General features: G+C 39.5%; 1 protein-coding gene across 2 annotated transcripts in view; it reads left to right on the forward strand.

Annotated features, from left to right (window-relative positions):
• dlc1 (DLC1 Rho GTPase activating protein) overlaps nucleotides 1-24590 on the forward strand; it is a 459645-nt gene that overhangs the window by 124035 nt on the left and 311020 nt on the right. For both annotated transcript variants that reach the window (XM_073064603.1, XM_073064602.1), the window contains exon 4: nucleotides 12110-12259. In XM_073064603.1, coding sequence (XP_072920704.1) covers nucleotides 12110-12259 — 150 coding nt within the window. The remainder of the gene's footprint in view (nucleotides 1-12109; nucleotides 12260-24590) is intronic.

The raw sequence follows: 24590 nt of genomic DNA on the forward strand, positions 1-24590 counted from the left end.
ATCAATTCAATGTCTAAGTCATGGGTCAGTTAGTAACCACTGTAATAACATTCTTGTCATGTTTTGTTCAGTTGCAAATGGAAATCTATAGGAAAATAAAACAATATACTGTATGTTCTTCACAGTGCAGATGAAAATACGATTAAGCTTCATGGAATTTGCAAGTTCAATTCTGATTAAATATCAGCATTTTCCTTTGAATTTGACAAAAATTATACTATTTAGATGCCATAAACTCTGGAAACTCTTACTAGAACTCATGGTATATTGTTGAAAATCCTGATGGTAGCTATCTGACCCCTGCAGTCATGTTAGAAATGTATTTCAATAGTAGTTCACATGTCCATGTTAAGATGGTTAGAATTCCTTACGACATCAGAGGACAAAAGACTCTTTCAGCTACAGAAGTTATTTAGCTTTATTTCAAATCCTAGTCTAAAAGTCAGGGCTTTGGTCCATGGATAAGCAAAGGGTGGGAGTGCAGGAAGAGATGGCTATCCATACTTCTTGAACAAATCTCTCTTTGAGATCTTTAAATAGTGCACTATTAAGAATTGACTATAATCAAGTCGCTGTACTCAGTGTGATGATATTTTTACACGTGCCCTACAAATAGCCAGAATTCCATGCATGTCATGAGAACATTTAGAAGAATTAACTCTGAAAATATTAGCAGCAGAAATACTGTTTCAGTTTTGCTGTGGAAATTCCTCCTCATCTGGATAAACGAAGGAAAGAAGCAATGACTAGTGATGAATTCCCTCCTGACCTTCAATAACAACCAGCATCATGCATTGGAATATTTTCCAACAAAGACAGCTGACATGCCTATGGCTTTTATTTTGAGTAACTGTACAGAGAATGCAGAATAGTCATTACTGCTAATCTGATGCACTGATTAATATAATGAATAAACTACCAAAAAAAGAATGAGTTATAAAATTTGCTTGTCTAAGATTCAAGATAGGATACACAGGCAGGCTCCTTGAGTAGAAATGAGGGATGAGAATCTTGTCCAGAAGCTTAATTCACATGGTATTAAGCTTATATTTCCATCACTACCTCCATTTGAATATGAAGTTGTCTGATGGATAGAAAATATGAAGTAATCATGATAAGGATTATGTAGGTTATGTTGCTGAATCAGACACAAAGATCTATAAGGGGCCATTAAGACCAACTGTGAGGATAACGGTGACTTTGTTAGTTATGTAGCAATGGAACGACAGCTTCAGCAGAGGAGCAGCTGGGTGATTAAATGTGAACAACCAGAAGTTGCTCTTTATGTTGTGACACTCATTTAATCTAAAAGGATATTTTACTCTCTACACCAATGAAATCTATAGAAATGTAAAATGCTTGCATTAGGGTGTTGGGTATGAACTAAATTGACGGCAAATGTTTAGAACTAGCAGGTAAGTACATCAGCACCATTTTAATAATGGGTTAAGAACAAAAAATGCAACAATGGAAGTATTCACAGCAGATCTTTTACCTCAGTACTGCAATCTTGCAATGGCCCATTACCCCTTAAATCCCTTACTATCTAAAAATCTACAGTGCAATACTTACCAATTATTGTAAATCAGTCTCTCCATTTCTGAACACTGGTCACTTCGGGTCTGTTGTATTATTCCAAGCGGTTTCAAAATGACAAATATGAAGCATTTTTTTCTTTTTGCATTTGTCCCCCTGTGTTTTCTCAGAACAATTTTCATTTCCTTCTTTCTTTACATCGAAGAGAATAGATCTTCTCAATCACTTATTCTATTCTCCTTTCTGTTTTAAAACAGTTTCCTGCCCTGTATTATTGGTAAGAGGATGTATCGTTGCTCACTGGGTGCTCTTGGTCTCCTGTTTTCCTCACTGTGCCTCTTTGAGTGCAGCAACTTTGTTGGCAAATCTGTTGGAGCTGAATACACTGGGTGAAGATTAATTGTAGATAATATTGGAGACTTTGCTTTCCTATTACTTGTATTACCTACAATGGAAATTTGGGAGTCCAAAGCAATGCAATCTGATCAAAGTCAAAACATACCACAGCAAGGATCAATGTTTGTAAGTATGATGGAAAAAATGGTTATCGCTTTCAGGAGAACCCACAGTCACACCCCTTGTTACATCGGCGGCACAGCAGTGGAAACTGTGAGCCGTTTCAAACTCCTGGGAGTGAACATCTCACACAATCTCTCATGGTCCCAGAAAATACCCTTCTCCATCAAGAAAGCTCACAAACACCTCAACTTCCTAAAGAGGCTGAAAAGAGATGGATTATGCACATCAATATTTATGATCATCTACAGAGTACATCCTTGTACGCTGCCCATGATATTATATGGAAACTGCAAAGCAGCAGACAGGAAGGCTTTACAGCGGGTAGTCAAAACTGCCCAAAGCATCACCCGCCCCAGTCTATCTGCCATCAAGGACATATATACAGAAAGGTGGCCAGACTCAAAAACAGTTAGTTTGCTCAAACAGTAAGGCTGATCAACACCTCCATCCATTAACCCTCCCCACCACCACTACTTGTCAGATCCTGTCGGAGTCACCTAATGTATAGACCCTCCTGTATCTAGCATCACTTTATGTACGTACAATCAATCTATGTATATAAGCTATCTTGTGTACTTATAGAAATTTACAGCGCATTACAGGCCTTTTGGCACACAATGTTGTGCCAGCCATGTACCTACTCTAGAAACTGCTTAGCATTTCCCTAGTGCATAGTCCTCTATTTTCCTAAGCTCCATTTACCTGTCCAAGAGTCTATTGTATCCACCTCCACCACCATCACTGGCAGTGCATTCCATGCACCTACCACTCTCTATGTGGAAAACTTACCCCTGACATCCCTTCAATACCTACTTCCAAGCACCCTAAAACTATGTCCTCTTGATTATTTCAGTCTTCACTACCCTTGCATACGGGAAATCACATTAAACAAACTTGAATCTTAAGAAATACAAATGAGTTGAATAAAATGTGTGAATGGACATAAGAAAACAACAGCTGAATAAATGTAGAGTTCTGCTGAAAAAAATAAAGAAATATTCAATCAACATATATCATGTGTGCTGTTGAACTTGCAAATGGAACTGGAAGAACTCTATGATGGTTGATGGATTCCGAGCTCAGCATTGTGATCCATTGCAGAATGACAATGAACAAAGCAATTAGAATGTTGAACTACAGAGACAAAACAACAGGATTCCTGTCAGAAACAGCCATCCTTCAGAATGAATAGAATCCAGTCAAGTCATGCTCAGAGCCCTGTACTGGTACTTTACAGTGCAACACAGTCAATCAAACTAAGGAGACGTAAAGATATGAGATTGATGGTAACAATAGTCATTTGAACTGTGAAAGAAGATTAGAGAAAAAAATCCTCATGTAATAGTTCATCGTACTCTTCTTCCAAAATTTGCTTTTGTTGGCTACAATGGAACTGAATTTCAGGAGCACAATATCAATGTATAGCCACTCCTAAATCAGGAATTTAGCATTTACAATTTGAGGATGAACTATTGCCCCTTGAACTTTAAGCCTTATGAGAAGAAGCCTAATTGACAGAGAAAGAGAATAATCCCAGCTTTTCTGACCTCTCTACATATTTGAATGTCGTAATTTCATGGATCATTGCAATAAATCTCCTTTATACCCTCTATGATATGCATGAGGTGAAAACAGAATATGGATGAGGGGAGTAGGGGGAAGTTGGGAACATAGCCTGTGATTGGACTTTATTTTTCCAAAATTATTTAAGTGCTAGTTATGGCTGTGATTTTTTTTTTAAAAAAGAGCCTTCAGCATTGGATCTAAAATGGACAATACTGGTCATATTAGTTAGCATGCTGCACTTTTAGTTGGATATGCACAATTAATCATCTGATTATGTTTATGTTTGTAGTGACTGCTGAATTTAAATATTGAACTGCATCTGCTTAAAACTGTAAAACAATCTATGGTCTAATTGAGCTTACTTAGGCTATATGATTTATCTAATCCAGATGAGGACCGACAAGGAAAGACTTAATTGCACACTAAATACTTCCTTCCTAATGTATTTTCAGGTCAGCATAGGGAATTGAAGATACAAAACTATAATATGAAAATATTATAATTAATTTTAACAATCTATCGGTTCTTCATTCTGTCACTACCGAGAAATATATCTAAGGAAATGCACACAACAAAACAGGAAGAAGGTCTAAAATTCCAGACCAAGTGGTAGTAAGTGGAACTTTCATCCTTCCTTTTATCAAGACCTAATCCATGCCCAATATTGTAGATCTATAACAAAAGGAGTAAGACATTCAACCTCATTCAATAAGATAGTCAGTGATCGCACTCCATGATCTTCAGTCCTCACTCCAGAGGGCTAGACCTCTGGGCTAACATTGTTTCGTCGTTTCAGTCAATTTAAATGTAGGCCCAGACAGACTGAAAAGATGGTGTCAGTCAGGACAAAAGCTGATTTTGCTCATTCTCTGTGATAGTTATCTCCATGGTGCTGAGGCTGTGAAGACTGCTGTGCTCTGTGTTCGCTAACATGATGAACTAAATAAACGAGGCTTTGGTCCTACTCTGAGCTGCTCCAGGGTTCAGATCTGAGGACTGAATTTTGGTTCAGATTGCTATTGGTCGTTCAATTGTTTGCATGATTTGTATTTTTTTCCCCTTTCTCCTGTGCATCGAGTGTTTGTTGGTTATTTTTATTTTTCTTTAATTTTGTTCTTTTGGGTTAGTTGCTTTGTGGCTAGCTGCGAGCAAGCAAATCTCAAGGTTGTATAATTTATACATTCTTTGATAATAAAGGTACTTGAATCTTAAATCCACTCTTTTGGGTTACTTCATATACATTAATATCATTGGTTATTATAATCTAGCAATTTCATTTAAAGTCAGCATTTATTTCTGTTTGTGTGAGAAAGGCTGAAAAATCAAATCTCTGTTTTCAATTGTGAGGTAAAATCTATCAGTTTTTCTCATAGAATCTGATCTAGACTTGATATGGATGTAGAGCAACCTTAATATTCCAACTCCCAAGTTATAAAGATTAACAATCAAGAAGCCTTTCTAATTGTTGTTTGAGCAAGGCAAATGCACTTAACCACCATAACGAGAGGACTGGAGTATTAATTTTGTTTTACATCTATAACCAGCCCTGGTCAGATCACCCAGACACATGTTTTGTATCTTCTTTGTATAAATATATAAAATGTGTATGAATATGTTCAGTCCTGTTCACTTGCCTCCAGGATGTTTTCTTCATACCACTTCACCTAAATTATTTCTCCTTTGTCATTCCTGCTGCTATTGCTTTAGTTATTTTAGTATTCTGCAGTGTAAGGTGCTTTGTAGATTCCATTGTGTTTGTATGAGTTATTTGGTAATTTGGAATGTAATTGGTAGTAATTTAGCTAATCACCATAACCTGGTAAATATACAGCCTTTAACAAGATCCTTGGTGGGATTTCATGTCACCTCTCCACAGCTGAGCCTTTTTTAGAGGTTCTGCAAAGACACAACAAAATAAATTTCTCAAGGTAAATAAAACTTCTCTAGAAATCTTCTCTTAAGCGTGGGTGGGACAGTAGGAAGAAATTATTATGCTTCACACACCCCTTTCTCAGCACCGCTCTTACCTACTTGAAATTAAAACTGCATTCTAAACAAGCTAGATTCCCAGTAGAAGAATATTTTAAATTGAACTGCTTGTATCCATTCAGATGCCAAGCATGCTATGAATTTAACAGATTGAATATTTTGTGAAATACAGCCTCTCATTTTCTCATCCTGTTGTGATGAGCAATGTAACTGCCAATCTACTTTCTTTCTCACATTACATGTTCTTGTTGCGATGGTATAATAATGACAAAGCAAGGTAACAGTTAGTACAGATTTGAGTATAACTTCATGGAGCTAAAAAGAGAAATCGGAAAAAATGATATAATATAAGATTGATTTGTGTTCTTTAATCTTAAAACAAAAATACAGCATGCCATTTTGCAGTTTATTAGAGTTTGTTAAGAACAATTTGAACTTCTGCAACACTATTTAGTGTTTCCTAACAATTCTGTTTATCATAGAAAATTAGATGTTTATCGTATTCATTGTTTCATTTTGAAATTAAAATTAGTATTTTAGATATACAAAGTTTGATGACATAGTGCAGATTGATTTTTATGCTTTGGTGTGTTGAATATCTGGAAGATGTGACACAATCAAGAAATGCACTTTAGCTAAAATGGAAAAGGAAAAGTATTTGTTTGAGAATATTCAACTCACATGAAGTCATCAAAATCAGAAAAGCATTGGATTACCTCAGGTAGAATGTAACTAAGTCAAAACAAGTTTATGATATCATACATAGATCACTTGTATGGTCTGATATGGAACATTTTGTACTGTTTCACATCTTCCATCGTCAAAGTTATTAATGCATCAATGATATTCACAAACCAATGCCAAGGCTGACTCTAGGACTTCATACTTCACTGTATGAAGTGGTAAAGAAAGAATATTTTTTCTATGATTAAAGGAAATGGAGAGCAGGCTTCAGGCTGCAAGGATTGGGGCTGAGACAATCATTCCTTTAATAAAAGTTGTGAAAATCTGATGGAAACAAAACAAAATATTGTAGGCACTAATTTTGTAATCTACAACAAATGGGCTGGAATGCCTTGGATGTTGCTGAAGGATATTTTTGTGGAAAACAGCAGATGCAATTGAATAGTGGTAAATTAGGATGGAAAAATATCTTGGAATGTGGCTTAATTACATTTAAAATTCAGGAAGTACATTGGCAAAACTTTCTCATAAGTAATTAACTGCCTGCATTAAGACCATGATTGGATAGACTGCGTATAGTCTATGGAAGATATTAGCTTGATTAGCCTTTCCTGATCACATAATTTAAGTTCTTATATCCCAAAAACGTGTTCAGTTTTATTTCCATGCTGCAGATAATCACCTGAACAACAATGGAATGGATTAAAATTGCAATTACCGAACTACAATAATCACACTTCCCAATTAATATGAATATTTTAAATTTCCAGTTGAGTATCATTGATCATCCCCCAGGGAAGAGGTTGTGCAGTTTGCTCAAACTGAAACAGATTATGGTAATGCAAGATATTTCAACAAGAACAGTGAGAAATGGTAAACAAGAGAAAATCTGCAGATGCTGGAAATCCGAGCAACACACACAAAATGCCGGAGGAACTCAACGGGCCAGGCAGCATCAATGGAAAAAAGTGCAGTTAATGTTTCGGCCGAGTTTCTCCAACATTTAATGAGTAAAGGTAGCTCTATTACGGCAGAATTCACGAGAACAGCAACCACAATGTAATGCTTCTTTGCCCACTTGAATTCAGTGACATTGGCAATACATACATTTAAAATAACACAGAAAACTTCATATTTGCATTCATTTCCTGTTATACTGAATGCAAAATGAGATGTTTTATGTTTATTGAAAACCATAACACATTTTATTGAACTCCAAAACCTAAACACAAAAGTGTGCTAAAAATCCTTATCTAACAACATCATCATGTCAGACCAGCCTCTTAAAGCAAAACCCCAACTCAATGTTGGTGATTGGGAATTATGTACATTCTCCCAATTACATTACCCTACACAGGCCCTCCTCCCCACACCAGAATTTACTAAAACCAGCATTGCCATGCGAGCCTGTCTGAAGCACAGATGAGTTTTCCGGCTCGGGTCCTATGTTCTATGAGTAGACAAACCGCAGGGCTTGTCCAAAGGTGCGTTGACATGCTCAGGGTCATGTTGTGACACCAGGGGCATGGCAGCAGAATACACCAAATCCTGTTGGGCCAGTTTAAGGCGATCTACCAAACTACATTCAGGTTTAGCCCTCTTACCTATGGAGAAAAGTCTTTTCTCCCCATTCCAAAATGTGGAACCAGCTATTGTAGAGGGACTATGTGTATCATAGTGTGCGTCATAGCAGATAAAGACAAATGAGATGGAACCCACGAGTGCTGCATGCCATGATGGGAGGTAGGAATGAGTGAAAAGGAATTGAATTTACTGAGGAAGGTGAAATGCTGTTCAGAGGCTGACCAAGTGGTCATGGTGTCAGAAATGAAATCATCTGGCACTCGTAATGGCTAACCATATACCAATACGTCCTTGGACAACTGCAGGTCCTCTTTTGGAACAGTTCTGAGCCCCAGCAGGACTCACGGGAGATGATCATGCCAACGCTCATCAGTCAAGGAAGTCTGTAAGGGCAGTGAAACCACTTGCATAGGCCATTGGACTGTGGTTGATACACCATGGTGTAAGGTAGCCTAACACCCAAGTTCTGGGCTATTGCATTCCAAAGGACTGAAATGAACTGGGAACTGTGGTCAAAGGAAATATCAAACAGGGTGCCAAACCAGGCAGACAAGGTGCTGATGATCACCCGACCCATGTCTGTTCCCATCGTTGATATGAGTGGGATGTTGATACGGTCCACCGTTGTAAATAAGTGGGTAAAACTGCAGGAGGAGGAAAGAAGACCAAGAAGATCCACACTGACGTGGTCAAACCATCATTCAGGGACCTCTAAACGTGCCAATGGTGCCTGAACATGACAGTTAATTTTTGCCCACTGGGACTCCACACATGCACATCCTTTCTGAGGCCTTGTCAAACAAATTTTAGTGCATCCAGTTTCTGTGAGGCCTTCTGGCCCGAATGCAAGAAACCATGTATATAGTCAAAAACAGGTTGTCTCCAGTTTGTGGGCACAATGCTGCTAAGGCAACCAGTTGAGACATCACACAGGAGAGAAACACCAGCTTCCCCGCACTTAATATCAGTCAACCACTAGCCGTGACTGCTGTTCGGTAAGCCTGGGCCTCTGGGTGAGTAACTTGGTCGGCTGCCATGTTGGCATAGTCAACCCCTGTGTGTATGGCCTCAATGGCTGGCCACAAGAGACAATCAGCCACTACATTATTTTTCCTCTTGATATGTTGTATATCATTGGTGAACTCAGATATGTAGGCCAAGTGGCATTGCTGCCATGCAGACCAAGGATCTGATATTTTGGGCATCGTGTGCATATGGAGTTTGTGGTCAAAAACGCTGTGAACTGGTGACCCTCTAGAAGAAAATGAAAATGGCAGGTGGCCAGATAGAAACTGAGAAGCTCACAGTCAAACGTGCTGTACTTCCTTTCGGGGGATTAAGCTGCTGACTGAAGAGGGTGCATGGCTGCCACATGTCTCCAACCAGCTGTTCAGGCACAGTACCCAGAGCATAGTCTGAGGCATCACTGGTAATGACAACGGGTGCGTTAGGAAGCGGGTGAGCCAGTAGAGCTTGTTTGATATCATTAAATGCCCTGTCATGTCCACTGACTAGTCAAGCAATTGATTAGGGGTATTGACTTTAAGCACGCTATACAGGGGAGCATAAGTTTAGCTGCTCGCAGAATGAAGCTGTGATAGAAATTTTCCACATCTAAAAGCTCCTGTAGATTTTTTGTAGCGTGGGGCGGTGGGAAATCCATAATAGCACCTACTTTTGATGGGAGGGGTTTGCACCTTCTGCAGAGATGCAATGGCTGAGGAAGTCAATGGTTGATGACCCAAACTGGCATTTAGGAGTTAATAATCAACTCACGTTGGCCTAAGTGCCCGAAAAATGTGCGGAGATGAGATAAGTGTTCAGATTTGGATGCAGTGGTGTCAAGTATGTCACCTAGGTAAGCAAAAAGAAAATCTAAGTATTTTAACACAGAGTCCATCAGCCACTGGAAAGTCTGTGCTGCATTTTTCAGTTCAAATGGCATGCATAGAAAGTCAAAAAGGCCAAACAGCATTACTATAGCTGTTTTGGAAATGTCCTCTGAGCACACCAGCACCTGATGTTAGCCGCTAAGTAGAACAACTTTTAAAAAATTAACTTTCTGGCTAAACGTGCTGAAAAGTCCTGGATGTGACTGGGCAATTATCAGGAGTGGTGGCCTCATTAGGACATGAGTAATCACCATATGGGCAGCATCCACCATCAAACTTGGGGACCACATGGAGGGGTAAAGCCCAGGGGTTATTTAACCGGTGTACAATGCTGAGTCTTTCTATGTGGGCAAACTCGGTCTTCGTGGTTGCTGGCTTTTCTGGGTCCAGTCTACGCGCAGGGGCATGGACTGGCAGGTCAGTTGTGGGAATGTGGGGCTTGACCCCATGTTCTGTGACTGTCGTGGAGAATGTGGGCTTGCTGATGTTTGGGAACTCACCCAGCAGTCGAGTAAACTCTCATGCGGTGGTGCATGTGCTTGACTGAGTCATTGTGGGGAACTTCCTGGAGAGCAGGGTAACGACTCAAAGCCCTTGACATCCACAAGCCAACAGTGCTCAAGATCAACTAACGGTTTTTGGGCACACGGGGTATCTGCACCAAGCAAGGTCTGGCCAATTTAGCCAGGACAAAGTCCGATGTATAGTGTCACCCATTTTGTTCCGTAAGTTTGGATCTTGCTGCGGGTTGCAGCCTCCAGCGAGGTTTCATCGCTCTTTAACTGCTCATCAATAGGCAATGCTGGCAGCACACTAACTTGAGCACCCATTACACACACAAATGTCACCCTGAAAGGGTGCCACAATGAACAAGAGATGATGCTCGGAGCTGGAAACCCTGGTGTTCACAGACCTCTGATGTCCCAATGCACTGGCACTGTCAACACTGCAAGATGGTTGGCACTTCCTAGCATTTGTACCAAAGCGAGTGTGGTAGAAACACAGGCATGGCGCCATCTATTTTGCATTTGCGGTTGTCCTTGCGTTGAGGATTACCTTGCTGACCAGGCTTAGTGAGGTAGAGAAAGGAGGAGAAATGATGCTGCTGCCTAGCTGAGTGTAGACAATTAGCCATTTTAGCAAGTCCTTCATAGGTGAATTAGCAAGGGCTATGCAAAGTTGATCAGGCATTTGCTGCAAGAAGAGTTTTTTTTTAATTAAAAAGGATGGTGATTTCCCAGGAGAGACAGCATGTGGTCCATTAGCTGTTAAGACCTAGCATTACCAGCACTGGGTGAGGAGAACAACTGTTTGTTGTTCTCAGACTCCTAAGTCCGAGTCTTTGAAAGGTGAGTTTTCAACGATCAGTAATTATGGTGTTCAGTCAGGAGCTCAAACAGACTCACCACTCTTGCAGACGTGGAATTGTTGAGCGACGCTACCACGTAGTAGAATTTGGTGTGATCGGTGGTGATTTCTGGCAGAGCGAACTGGGCCTCAGCTTATCCAAACCAAGAAATGGCATTTGGCTCCCAAAACCCGGACAGTTTCAAAATGACTGTGTTGGCCGACATGTTCAATAACTCTGGAATCATCCTAGAGCATTAGGGTCACCAATGTTGGTTTTCACAAATAAAATGAAATGAGGCATTTTATGTTACATGAAACCCGTACTCCAAAACTCCAGGCTTTATTGAACTCCAAAACCTGAACACAAAAGTGCGCTAAAAATCCTTACATCACACTGTCATCATGTCAGACCAGCCTCGTTAAGAGAAAGCTCAACTCAATGTCGGGGATAGTGAATTATGTACATTTCTCCCAATTATGTTACCTTACAATATGACACTCTTCTACTTGTTTAATAATTCATAAAAAGATTTAAAAAACACTGAGGCAGGGTAGACCCTTCTACACTCGGGCCTTTTTCATTATTTACCACCATCATGGATGATCGTCTATTTAGGTTCTGCCTTCTCATCATGTCTCTTGATTCCTTTTCCACTAATAAATCTGCTTCTTAAATATGTCTCTCACTCATCATTGCTTTTTGGGTAGCGAATTCTATAATTTTACCACACTCTTCAAATTCTCCTAAAATAAAATGTAGATTTACAAAGTGGGGACAACTTTCACTTCTATTCTTGTTGAAAAGATCTTGGTCACCTAGAAGTTATCTGTTAAAGTAGGCAGTGCTTCAAAAAGATCTTATTTTTCCAATTAGGAAAACTCCTCAGAGGGCTGCTGACGACTTATTGAGCTGAATAGCACTTACCAATGCTTTATAATTTTATGAGATCTGTGACTGCAAATTGTGACTGCATGCTCTGTTCCCTTAGGAAATGAAGGAAGATCGCGATCGAGCACGGCTAGATTCCATGGTGCTGCTCATTATGAAATTGGATCAACTTGATCAAGATATTGAGAATGCTCTCAGTGCAAGCTCGTCTCCATCCAATACCCCGACTGTTAAAAGAAGACATATTCCTGTAAGCACATTCATTTACAATCACATTCTCATCTTATACTTTAGCCTTACTTAACCACAATCATAAATATAAGTCAGGAGAACAGTGTAATGTCAGGCTACTAGTAAAATATTGACAGTAAGAAGTATGTAACTTTCATAAGACATTGAGAATAGTCCAAAATACAGTTATCCACGTTAAGCATACAATTAAAGATCATAACTAGATGACCAATTCAAATGTCCAACCTCAATTAATGGTAAAAACCAAACAAGCTTTAAACAATACTTCATTAAAATAAATTTTATCAGAGTATCCCAGAGATGATGAAAATCAACCTGAGCAGTCGTTTTAATGGAGCCAGGGAACCAATAGTTCCAATATAATAGCCTATTTTCAAGCTCTGTTGGAGAAGAACTGCTCAAAGTGCTTAGAATCAGTGAATTCAATTCTGAGTGACTTTTAGCAAAGTCTTGGCTCTGTTGTCTGACTGGGAATACTAATCTGCACGAAATAAAGAGGTTGAAGTATGTCCACTTTGTGAAATTTGATACAGGTTAATTAAAGTTAATGTGATAATATCACTTGGTACAATTTCCAAAGTATTATTGTTTCCTTGTATTTTAACCATTTATTCTGATAAAGATCTTAACTCTTAGTATTGCATTTTTTTTAAAGGTTTCTCACAGTTTGTGGGGATTATTTGCTCTAAATTACTATACTCTGTTACTTAGAAGTATAACAGCAATAAATTCTGTTTCTTCAAGTTACATTAATTTTATTTTATAACATTAAATAAGTTCAATGGACTCTGTGGCACTTTTTAAAGGCATTTCAACTATACACAAATGTAAAACTGCAAGGTGATTTGCCTCTTGAGCTATGTGGTGAGAAGGTATGATGTCAACACAGATAGATTATTGTTTACAAATGTTGACATAAACCTTGCAGAGTCTCCAAGGAAAGGAAATGGGAGTAAAAAGCTGTAGCACTTAGAACACATGTGGCATCATTATGAAAATATGCTAGAACATTCAACACATCATCAGAGTTTAAATAGCTCCACAGTTAATACATACTCATTAATTGCTTGATTTTTTTAAGTGTTTTTGATAAACAGAGCTATGAGTGGAATGTTATTATTTCATGCCTACTCAACATTTCTGCTGCTTAAAGGAAATGGATTGCTGAGAAGTTCCAATCCATCATAACGGTTGTTGGCCCACCACCACAAACTAGAGCGTGGCCTGAGATCCCGGAGATCAGGCATCGGGAGTTACTGAATCAGTGTTGAACAGTTTGCACTGAATTAAATTATCACAATTGCCGTATTCTTTGGAATAACTTGATATCAATTGTATTTGAATCTCAATATTTAATTTTGCATGTCACAACCAGTTTTGTTTTTGCAAGGTTTGATTCTCTTTTCAAGAAACAATTGTGGAGTAAAATATGACAGAAGCATGTCCTTTGGGCATCCATGTATATGACAACTATCACGTAGCTATCTACACTAATCCCATTTATCAGCACTTAGTCCATTGCCTTCTGTGCCTTGGCCTTTCAAGTGTTCATCTATATAATTCAAGTTCTTCAATTAATGACAATTGAAGTGTTCCCATTCTTATGATGACGGGGGCAGCCCTTAAACTTACGCTTTTAAAGTTGAGTACAAAGATAAATGGCCAGATCATTCTGGATCTGCTCAACTGCTCCCTATTAACTTCATCTCAATGAGAAGAACTGGCAAAACTGACTCAACACACCCCACAATCATCCTACAATGTACAGCAGACTGAAACTAATGATCACCCTTGGGTGAGATTACAGAGGCTGCACCCATAGAAAGCACTGACAGCTTTCAGTTTGAAAGACCTCACCAATGTCAAAGGTATTTGAATAATGTTTAGCTATTTCTGATTTGTGAGTTATTTAAACATTGTTTTTCTATGATTAAGTAATGTTAAACAAAATTTTAAAATACAATTAACTTAATTTGAAACCTTAAGATTCTGGAAATTATTGACAAATGTTAAGGTAAGGTAACGAAAATTAAGTAAAGACATGCCTGTGGTTACCACTTAATTAAGATGAATATGGTCACATTACCTAGACCAGCTATTGGCCGGAATAAACCGGAGAGGGCTAGAGGTGAAATATGTTGGATCTCGTCAGGTCTGTACATCAGTGCTCGGCCTCCAGCTTATCTCTGACCTATGTGTTTCAATGAGCATGCAGAGAAGTCAGAGGCAAGCTGGAATGTCAATAGTTCCCAACAGAACTGTTGGCCAAAAGTATGCAATATCTGGCTCATCACTAAAAAATATAGAGAACCTTCAATGGCAGCTGAAACGCCCATTAAGTGGAACTTCTGAATATGATGCCTATTATTTCACTAAGGATATAATCCTCCTAAGTAGAGTGATATTTCTTGGTTATTAGTACATCATTCCTTGTGTTGTCTCACACTCCTGTGCTGTACCGATCATGAATATCACATTCACCTTAGAATTTCACAGTTCTCATCCCATTATCAAGCTAATATGGTAAACACCTGGCATGCCAATGTCCAACTAACCAAAAGGAGCAGCATGAAGTAGCCAAGTTTGCTTCTTGTTCTGATTTTGTTGCTGGGCTAAGAAAACTGAAGCAGGAGTCAGAAGTGCAGAGCACTGAACTGTAATCTTTTCTACTCTTAAGCCACGTATAGCAAACTCTGTTGAAAAACATAGAATCTGGAGAGAAAAAAAAACAAACTGCTGGAAATTCAAGCAGCATCTGGGGTGGGGGATAGGAGGACATAAGTGCTGATACAGGGTTTTTTCCTGAAAAGTTACTGATTCCTTAACCCACTGAGTTCCTCCAGCAGTTTGTTTTTCACTTCAGCCTCTGCTGGAACATGCAGACTTGTGGCTGTCACTGGAGATTGGATTAGACATGTCTGTAATTCCCTATTATTCATTATTTCTTTGGTGTTGACGCCTTTTTTTGTTGTGATGCACCATTGATGGTTACTACATTTACTTCAAAGTGATGAACCATCTTTCAAGGAACAAAATCAGTTGTCATAGCTGAATGCCATGTATGGTCTTGAATTGGTTAATGGTAACCAATGTCTCAATACTGAATCTCCAATAGTAATTAAAATAAAACTGGAAGCCAATTGAGGGATGGATGGTCACTGGAGAGAAGAGTAAGTGAAAGACACAAGCTGAGGCGTCATGAACTGGGTGGAATGCATGCTCCAGTGTTGGACCAAGGCACTACAATCAGGAAATAGTGAGAGTAGTATGGTCACTAAGAGGAATAGAATGGAGGGCACGATAAAGTAGATATAATTCAGCAAGGTATGATCCATCCGGCATCGAAATTTGCAACTGAAGGGAGTTTACCATTAGTAGAGTAGCTCTGTGACAGTGGATTCCAACAACAGGGATGGTTTGCAAAGTGATTTGACTGATCGTTAGTTTTCAGGGCTAAGATATTTGAACACAGGCAGAAGGACCACTCTGAATGCAGCAATCAGTGTTGACTCAGGTCAAAGAATGACATGATCCATCACTTTGTAAAAAGGTTTGAATTAGTTTCCATCTTTAATATAGTGTGAGAGAATATGCCATGATACATAATGTATGCAGAAATCATTCATGGGACCTAAGACGATAAGACATAGGAACAGAATTAGTCCATTTGGCCCATCGAGTCTGCTCTGCCATTCAATTATGGCTGATCCTTTTTCTTCCCCTCCTCAGCCCCACTCCCAGGCCTTCCCCCCCCCCCATAACCTTTGATGCCATGCCCAATCAAGAACCTATCAAGCTCTACTTTAATTACACGCAATGGCCTGGCCTCCACAGCTGCTTGTGGAAACAAACTCGACAAATTCACCACATCTGGCTAACGAAACTTCTCCCCATCTCTGTTTTAAATGGATGCCTCTCTATTCTGAGGCTGTGCCCTCTGGTTCTAGATACCCCCACCATGGGAAGCATCCTTTCCTTATCTACTCTGTCTAGGCCTTTCAACAGTCAAATGGTTTCAAAGAGATCCTCCTCCTTCCATCCTTTTAAATTCCAATGAGTACAGACCCAGATTAATCAAACATTCCTCATGAAAACCCTTTCATTCCTAGAATCATCCTTGAGTGGAACCATCCTCCTCTGAACCCTCTCCGATGCCAGCACATCTTTCCTTAGATGAGGAGCCCAAAATTGTTCCAATAGTCAAGGTGAGTCCTCACCAGTGCCTTATAAAGCCTCAGCATCACATCCCTGCTCTTGTATTCTAGATCTCTTGAAATGAATGCTGACATGGCATTTGCCTTCCTCACCACCAGCTCAACCTGCAAGTTAACCTTTAATGTATTCTGCAAAGGACTTCCAAGGCCCTTTACATCTCAGATTTTTGGATTTTCCCCCTTTTTGAAAAGAGTCTGCATATTTATTTCTACTACCAAAGTGCATAACAATGTATTTTCCAACATTGTATTTCATTTGCCACTTTCTTGCCCATTCTCCTAACCTGTCTAAGTCCTTCTGCATCCTACAAGTTTCCTCAACACTACCTGCCCCTCCACCAATCTTTGTACTATCTGAAAACCTGGCAACAAAGCCATCTAACCCATCACCTAAATCATTGATAAACAGCATAAAAAGAAGAGGTCCCAACACCGAACCCTGCGGAACACCACTAGTCTCTGGCAGCCAACCGGAAAATGATCCTTTCATTCCCACTTGCGGCCTCCTACCAATCAGCAAATGCTCTAATCATGTTAGTAACTTTCCTGTAATACCACAGGCTCTTAACTTAGTTAGCAGCCTCATGTGTGGCACCTTGTCAAAGACCTTCTGAAAGTCCAATTTTACAACATCCACTGCATCCCCATTATCTTTCCTACTTGTAATCTTAAAGAATTCCAACAGGTTCATCACGCAAGATTTTCCTTTAAGGAAACCATACTGACTTTGTACTATCTTGTCCTGTGTCACCAAGCACTCCATAAACTCATACTTAACATTTGACTCCAACATCTTTCCAACCATTGAGGTCAGGCTAACTGGTCTATAATTTGCTTTCTGCTGCTTTTCTCCTTTCTTAAAGAGTGGAGTGACATTTGTAATTTTCTGGTCCTCTGGCACCATGCCAGAGTCCAATGATTTTTGAAAGATCATGACTAATGCCTCCACTATAACTACCGCTACCTCTTTCAGAACCCTAGTGTGCATTTCATCTAGTCCAGGTGACTTATATACCCTTGGGTCTTTCAGCCTTTTGAACACCTTCTACCTTGGAACAGTAACTTGGCAGCCTTCTCTTCCTTCACAGCCTTCAACATCTGTCGCACGGCTCGTATCTTTCACAATAAAGGCTAATGCAAAATACTCATTTAGTTCATCTGCCATCTCCTATTCCCCCGTTATTTTTTCTCTGGCCTCATTTTCTGTGGTCCTATATCCACTCTAATCTCCATTTTATTTTTTTTACATACTTAAAAGGCTTTTACTATCCATTTTCATATTGTTTTCTAGTTTGCTTTCATATTTCATCTTTTCGCTCCAAATGATTCTTTTAGTTGCTCTCTGTAAGTTTTAAAAAGGTTTCCAATCCTCTATCTTCCCATTAGTTTTTGCTTTGTTGTATGCTTTTGCTTTTACATTAGCTTTGACTTCCCTTGTCAGCCACAGTTGTACTATTTTGAAATTTGACTATTTCTTTGTTTTTGGAATGCAAATGTCCGGCACCCTCCTTATTTCTCCCAGAAAATCATGCCATTGATCACACCATTGCTGCTCAGCTGTCATTCCTGCCAGCATCTCCTTCCAATTTATTTTGGGCAACTCCTCTCTCATATCACTGTCATTTCCTTTACTCCACTGAAATACTGCTACGTCAGCCTTAACTTTCTCCCTATCAAATTTCAAGTTGAACTCAATCATATTGTGATCACTGCCTCATAACAGTTATTTTACCTTAAGCTCCCTAATCACATCCAGTTCATTACATAACACCCAATCCAGTATAGCTGATGTTGCCTTCTTTTGTGGTATAGCCTACTAGCTCAACAACAAACTGCTCTAAACAGCTACCTCACAGGCATTCAACAAACTCACTCTCTTGAAATCCAGTTCCAACCTGATTTTCTCAGTCAACCTGCATGTTGAAATCTCCCATGACTATCAGAACATTGCCCTTTTGACACGCCTTTTCTACTTCCTGATATAATCTGTGGTCCACATCCCAGCTACTGTTGGGAAGCCTGTGTATAAATGCCATCAGGGTCGTTTTACCCTTGCAGTCTCTTACCTCAACCCAGAAGGATTCAACATCTTTCAATCCTATCTCACATCTTTCCACTGATTTGATGCCTTTTTTTTTACCAGCAGAGCCACACCACTCTGCCTACCTTCCTATCCCTCCAATACAATGTGTAACCTTGGACATTCAGCTCCCAACTACAACCATACTTCAGCCACATTTACATTTAGAGAAAAGTATTTCACTGAATAATTGCCAAGTTCGAATAAAAGCTCCCTTCATAAAAAGTATGCATCCTCTCAAGCTACACCATTGGCAAAATTGAGCTTTCTATAAACATGGATTAAGATTTATAAAAACACGTAATACTGAAATACTTCCACCAAGTCATACACACGCAGCTCTGACCCACAATATTTCAATTGCTGTCAAAACTGCATCTTTAGCAAGTGATAAGTTTTAAAATTTGCTGATTAAAATCAATTATTGTGCAAAGACCCCGTAACTTGCTCTACATACAGATAAAGGAAAACGGCTGTTTCTGGAAAATCATCACAGCCATAATTTACTTTGCAGTGGAATAACTTTTAGTAACTTGTTATCTTGGTTTATGTTGAGTCACATTGGGAAAGTATGACAACGGTGGAATTAAGTCACAGGAAGAAATCAATGATTTGTGGAAGAGGGGGTGTAAAGGAAGGAATATTAAAACAAAGATTCAAGATAAACATTAAACACCTAAAAGTTAAGAATTATTTTGTAAGGTAAAATAATATTTAAAGTATTAGTACATGAGCTTTTTTCTGAAGTTACCTTCAGATGCAATTCTGTTCAAGTGCAGAATAATGCAAATGTTTAAACTGTTTTTCGACATCCACATCACCGAGGACCTCACGTGATCTGCACACACCCACGTACCAGCTGTGTGGTGAAAAAGGCACAACAGCACCTCTTTCACCTCAGACGGTTGAGAAAGTTTGGAATGGGCCCCCAGATCCTAAGGACTTTGAACAGGGGCACAAATGAGAGCATTCTGACTGGCTGCATCACTGCCTTGTATGGGAACTGTACTTCCCTCAATTGCAGGACTTTGCAAAGGGTGGTGTGGACAGCTCAGTGCATCTGTAGATGTGAACTTCCCATGATTCAGGATGTTTACAAGGACAGGTGTGTAAAAAGGGCCCATAGGATCATTGGGGGCCCAAGGCATCTCAACCATAATCTATTCCAGTCATTACCATCTGGGAAACAATACCACAGCATAAAAGCCAGGACCTACTTTAAACATTCATGACATCTTTAAGATGTGTTGTACTGAAAAACAATAACATGTCCTTTCACAGTCCTAAATTGCCTAAAGGTTGAGGGGGGTGGGGTGAGGTCTCATGATTGGAAGCATGCAAGCCAGAGTTCAAAGACAAGAGCTGCTTCTGGGGCTTGGCGGTCCAAGTCTAATTTTTCCGGATGTAAAATACTTCCCATGTTTTAAAACTTCCAGCCAATAAAATTGATGCACCATCAATAACTCTCGGAGACGTGAGGCGTGATATAGGCTTTTATTGGCTGGAAGAAAGAACAAGTAGCAATTGACCACCACACTGCATCCTGGAGACTGAGGCCAGGGCTCAGTCTCCAATCGCCTTTATACCGGGGTCCGTGGGAAGAGCCACGGTCAGTGGGAGGAGCCACAGGAGCAGTCAGCTGGGGGTGCGTGTCTAGACAGGTATATGTAGTTCACCACATTCAGGAAGTGGTTCTGACAGTTCTGGACACCTTTCTTCTGTAACAATTAAATCTCCTCACCTCAACCGATCAATGTGACATCAGATGCAATGCCCACTGTGTTGGAGAGTGGTCCAGTTCTATCCTTTTGTAATTTTTTCCACTATTTCCTATTCCAAGGGTAAATGAACATCAAACATAGAAAACCTACAGCACAGTATGAACCCTTTAGCGCACAATGCTGTGCCGAACATATACTTACTTTAGAAATTACCTAGGGTTACCCTAACCTCTATTTTTCTATGCTCCATGTACCTGTCCAAGAGTCTCTTAAAAGACCCTATTGTATCCGCCTCCACCACCGTTGCTGGCAGCCCATTCCACGCACTCACCACTCTCTGCATAAAAAAACTTAACCTTGATATCTCCTCTGTACCTACTTCCAAGCACCTTAAAACTGTGCCCTTACATGCTAGCCATTTCAGCCCTGGGAAATGGCCTCTGACTATCCACACGATCAATGCCTCTCATTATCTTGTACACCTCTATCAGGCCACCTCTCATCCTCTGTCGCTCCAAGGAGAAAAGGCCAAGTTCACTCAACCTGTTCTCATAAGACATGCTCCCCAATCCAGGCAACATCCTTGTAAATATTTTCTGCACCCTTTCTATAATTTCCACATCGTTCCTGTAGTGAGGCGACCATAACTGAGCACAGTACTCCAAGTGGGGTCTGACCAGGGTCCTATATAGATGTAACATTACCTCTCAGCTCTTGAACTCAATCCCACAGTTGATGAAGGCCAATGCACCGTATGCCTTCTTAACCACTCAGTTAAATGCACAGTAACTTTGGGTGTCCTATGGACTCAGAACCCAAGATCCTCTGATCCTCCACACTACCAAGGGTCTTACCACTAATACTATATTCTGCCATCATATTTGACCTACCAAAATGAACCACCTCACAGTTATCTGGGTTGAACTCCATCTGCCACTTCTCAGTCCATTTTTGCATTCTATCGATGTCCTGCTGTAACCTCTGACAGCCCTCCACACTATCCACAATCAAATGGGACAATCAATCAGCACTTCAGTGATTAGTTGTCCTATTGAATTCGCTCATGTAGTTGTATCCTCCAAGAAACAGAGCCCATTTCTGTATTCATGCTGCTGCTGTCGTGGAACAGACTTCCATGTATTGAAAATGGACACTAGTGGTTGACGATCAGTAATGGGGGTAACAGTACTGGTTGAAATGTTTTTCACCCCAAGCCAGACTCTGTCAATCTGTGCATAATTTTTCTCTGCAGCTGTAATGGACTGTGATTCAAAGGCTATGGGGCATTCACTTACATCACATCACTGCACCTACACCATAAGGCAAATAGTCACAGGCAAGATTCACTGGCTGATGTGGATCATAATGTGTGAGTACATCACCATTTCCTTTGCCTTTTGGAAAGCCACCTCATGCCATTTTGTCCATTGCTATTTTATCCCAATCTGCAGTAATGAGTTCAAGGAATGGAGCACAGTAGCCAGATTTGGCAGGAACCTGTTACAGTAATTGTCAAATCCTAAAAAAGACTGCAACTGTGACACACCATTTGGCCCTGGGGCATCCACCACTGCTTGAATTTTCTCAGCACGTCTGTGTGATCCTTGTACGCCAATAGTGTAAGTGATGTGAAGATTCACACTTGTAGCATCATGCACTGAGCCCATTATCTTCTAATCTTTTTAACACTGTTTTGAGATTTTGGAGATGTTCCTTGTCATTCTTACCGGTAACAATGATATTATCCTGCAGAGTGCCTAGACAGTTTTGTAATTCCTGGTCCATAGTGTAGGTGCAGGTGCTACTCCAAAAATAAGTCTATTGTAGCAATAAAGCCCTTTGTAAGTGATCATGGTGAGAAACACTTTGGACTCTTCTTCCATCTCCATCTGTAGGTAGGCTTCAACTAAGTCCACTTTGCTGAAGTGTTTTCCTCCAGAAAGGTTTGCAAAGATATCCTCTATCCTGAGCAGAGGATATTGACCCACTTTCAGTACTGAGTTGATGGTGACCTTAAAGATCCTGACAGACCCAATCTTCTTGGCTTTTGGGACCACTGGTGTTGCCCACAGTCTCCACTTAACCTTGGAAATAATTCCATCAGCTTCCATGTGATCTATCTCAATACCTTCTTTATCATGGATGATATAAGGAACCAAATAGGCTTTATAAAACTGGCGTGTGGCATTTTCATTTAACACTATTTTACCCTTGATAGCTTTGTGTTTCTAGTGCCATCTTTGTACACTGCTGTGGCATCATCCAGTACTTTTCTAAATGTGCTTTCAGTTGACTCTGTTGCAGGGGATGTAGTATGCAAATGGTGGATCAATCTACAATCAAGTTGTAGTTGTCTCAACCAGTCACGTCCCCACAATGCTGGTCCTTCTGTTTTTACCACATACAAACCCAATGTGGCTTGTTGGTTGTTGTATTTCACCGTTATGAATATCATTCCACAGGAGTTATCTTATCTCCAGTGTAAGTTTTTAGCTTGATATCTGTAGGCTTCAGTTTAGTATCTTTGAAATGCCTCTCAAACATATTGTGAAATGACAGAAACAGCTGAGCCTGTATCAAATTCCATTTTAATTAATTTTCCATTCACTTCTGGTGTAAGCTGCCTTGCTTGTCTCTTGTCAGTTTTCACATTGTAAATCTTAAGGCTACCTAGTCCTGTGTCACTCTCAACATCATCAGATGTTTCATTAACAACTTGCAGATTAGTCTTTTTGAAACTGCAACTTGTCTTTATATCTTGTTCTCTTCCCTGTTCAGTCCATCTATTTTATCTTTGTATGTGTTTGCACTGTTGCATTTTCTGCAAGTTTTGCCTTTAAACCTGTGTTGGTCTGGTGCATGTGAGACCCTGCCACAAAGGTAACACAATTTCTTCAGCCAGGCTGGTTCCTGTGTAGACATTGCAACTTTGTTCACATTCACCTTCATTCCTGACTGTAACTGAATTGCATCTCTGTCTGCTGTTTCTATTGATACTGTTATTTCGGCTACTCTCATAAATGTAAATTGTGCTTCAGTTTGTAGCCATATTTGAATGTTTTCTTGTAAAATTCCACAAACTAAATGATCTCTTAGTGAATTATTAAGCTGATCACTGAACTGACAATGTTCAGACAACTTCTTCAATTCAGCCATGCATGCTGAAAGGAAGTCCCCTTCCTTTCAATTCCACTAAATCTAAAGCATTCTGCAATGAAAACTGGTTTTGATTCTAAATATTCCTGCAGTACTTTTACAATATCAGCAAAGCTCTTTTTGTCTGGTTTGGTTGGAGCAGTTAAACTTCTAGGCAAACTGTATGTCTTTAAACCCAGTGCAATTATCAGAATTGGTGCTCATTTTTCATTGGCTATTTCATTTGCTGCAAAATACTGCTCAATTTGCTCAGTATACAATATCCAGTTATCTCTTGTGCAATTGAACACAACTATTTTGCCGAGGTGGCCAGCTATTTCTGCTTTTTTTAAAATTTATGATTATTATCAACTGCTACTCACTGTTCATGAACCCATGAATTTGGCTATTTTCTGCTTTTTTTTAAAAAAACTCAACTATCTTCTGTCTCTCCCTTCCGAAGAGACATGTTCTGCTTTTTTTAAAATGCAAATGCCTCACTGTGCTTCAACAGGTAGGCAGTCATCTCAGGGTCCTTTAAAACTTACTCATCACCGTTATTTTGTTCACTAGCTCTAAATCATAAAAGTAGATGCAATAAAAAGACAGGAGCCTTGGAGAGCATGTCTTGTTTTTGTTTTACTGAAAGTGAGGCACACACGTGTTAAGTGGTGGCAAATGACGTATGCCATTCTCGTACTTTAACATATAATCTGTAATGAATTATTTAAACAACAAAGTATGCTTAATCAAACAATATTTTTAAAATATTATTCAAATATTAGTAAAATATTAAATACACAATGGTGGGCATGCGATGCTTGTGCCAGTACCACAATCCTAGCTGATTTGATTTGACACATCTCACTCTATGTTTTGATTTAGATGTAACAAATAAAGTTAACCTTTATCTTTCTTTACCAACTGCACAGCTCAGTTAATTCTGTTGAACTGTAGTCATGGCCAATATGAAATACTTTAGCAAAAAGAAAGATGATGTGTGTGTGTACACATTACAGAATCAATTGAAATCAGATTTTACAGAGAACCAATAGGACTAAATGATGAATAAAAAAATCTACAGAATAAGAAGAAATGATAATATGATATATATGTACAATGTCTGAAATACATCTTATGGAAATGTTTGTTTGATGATGAACTTCAATAAAAAAAATA

Source organism: Hemitrygon akajei, chromosome 13, assembly GCF_048418815.1.
Source record: "Hemitrygon akajei chromosome 13, sHemAka1.3, whole genome shotgun sequence".
Classification (NCBI taxonomy): domain Eukaryota; kingdom Metazoa; phylum Chordata; class Chondrichthyes; order Myliobatiformes; family Dasyatidae; genus Hemitrygon; species Hemitrygon akajei.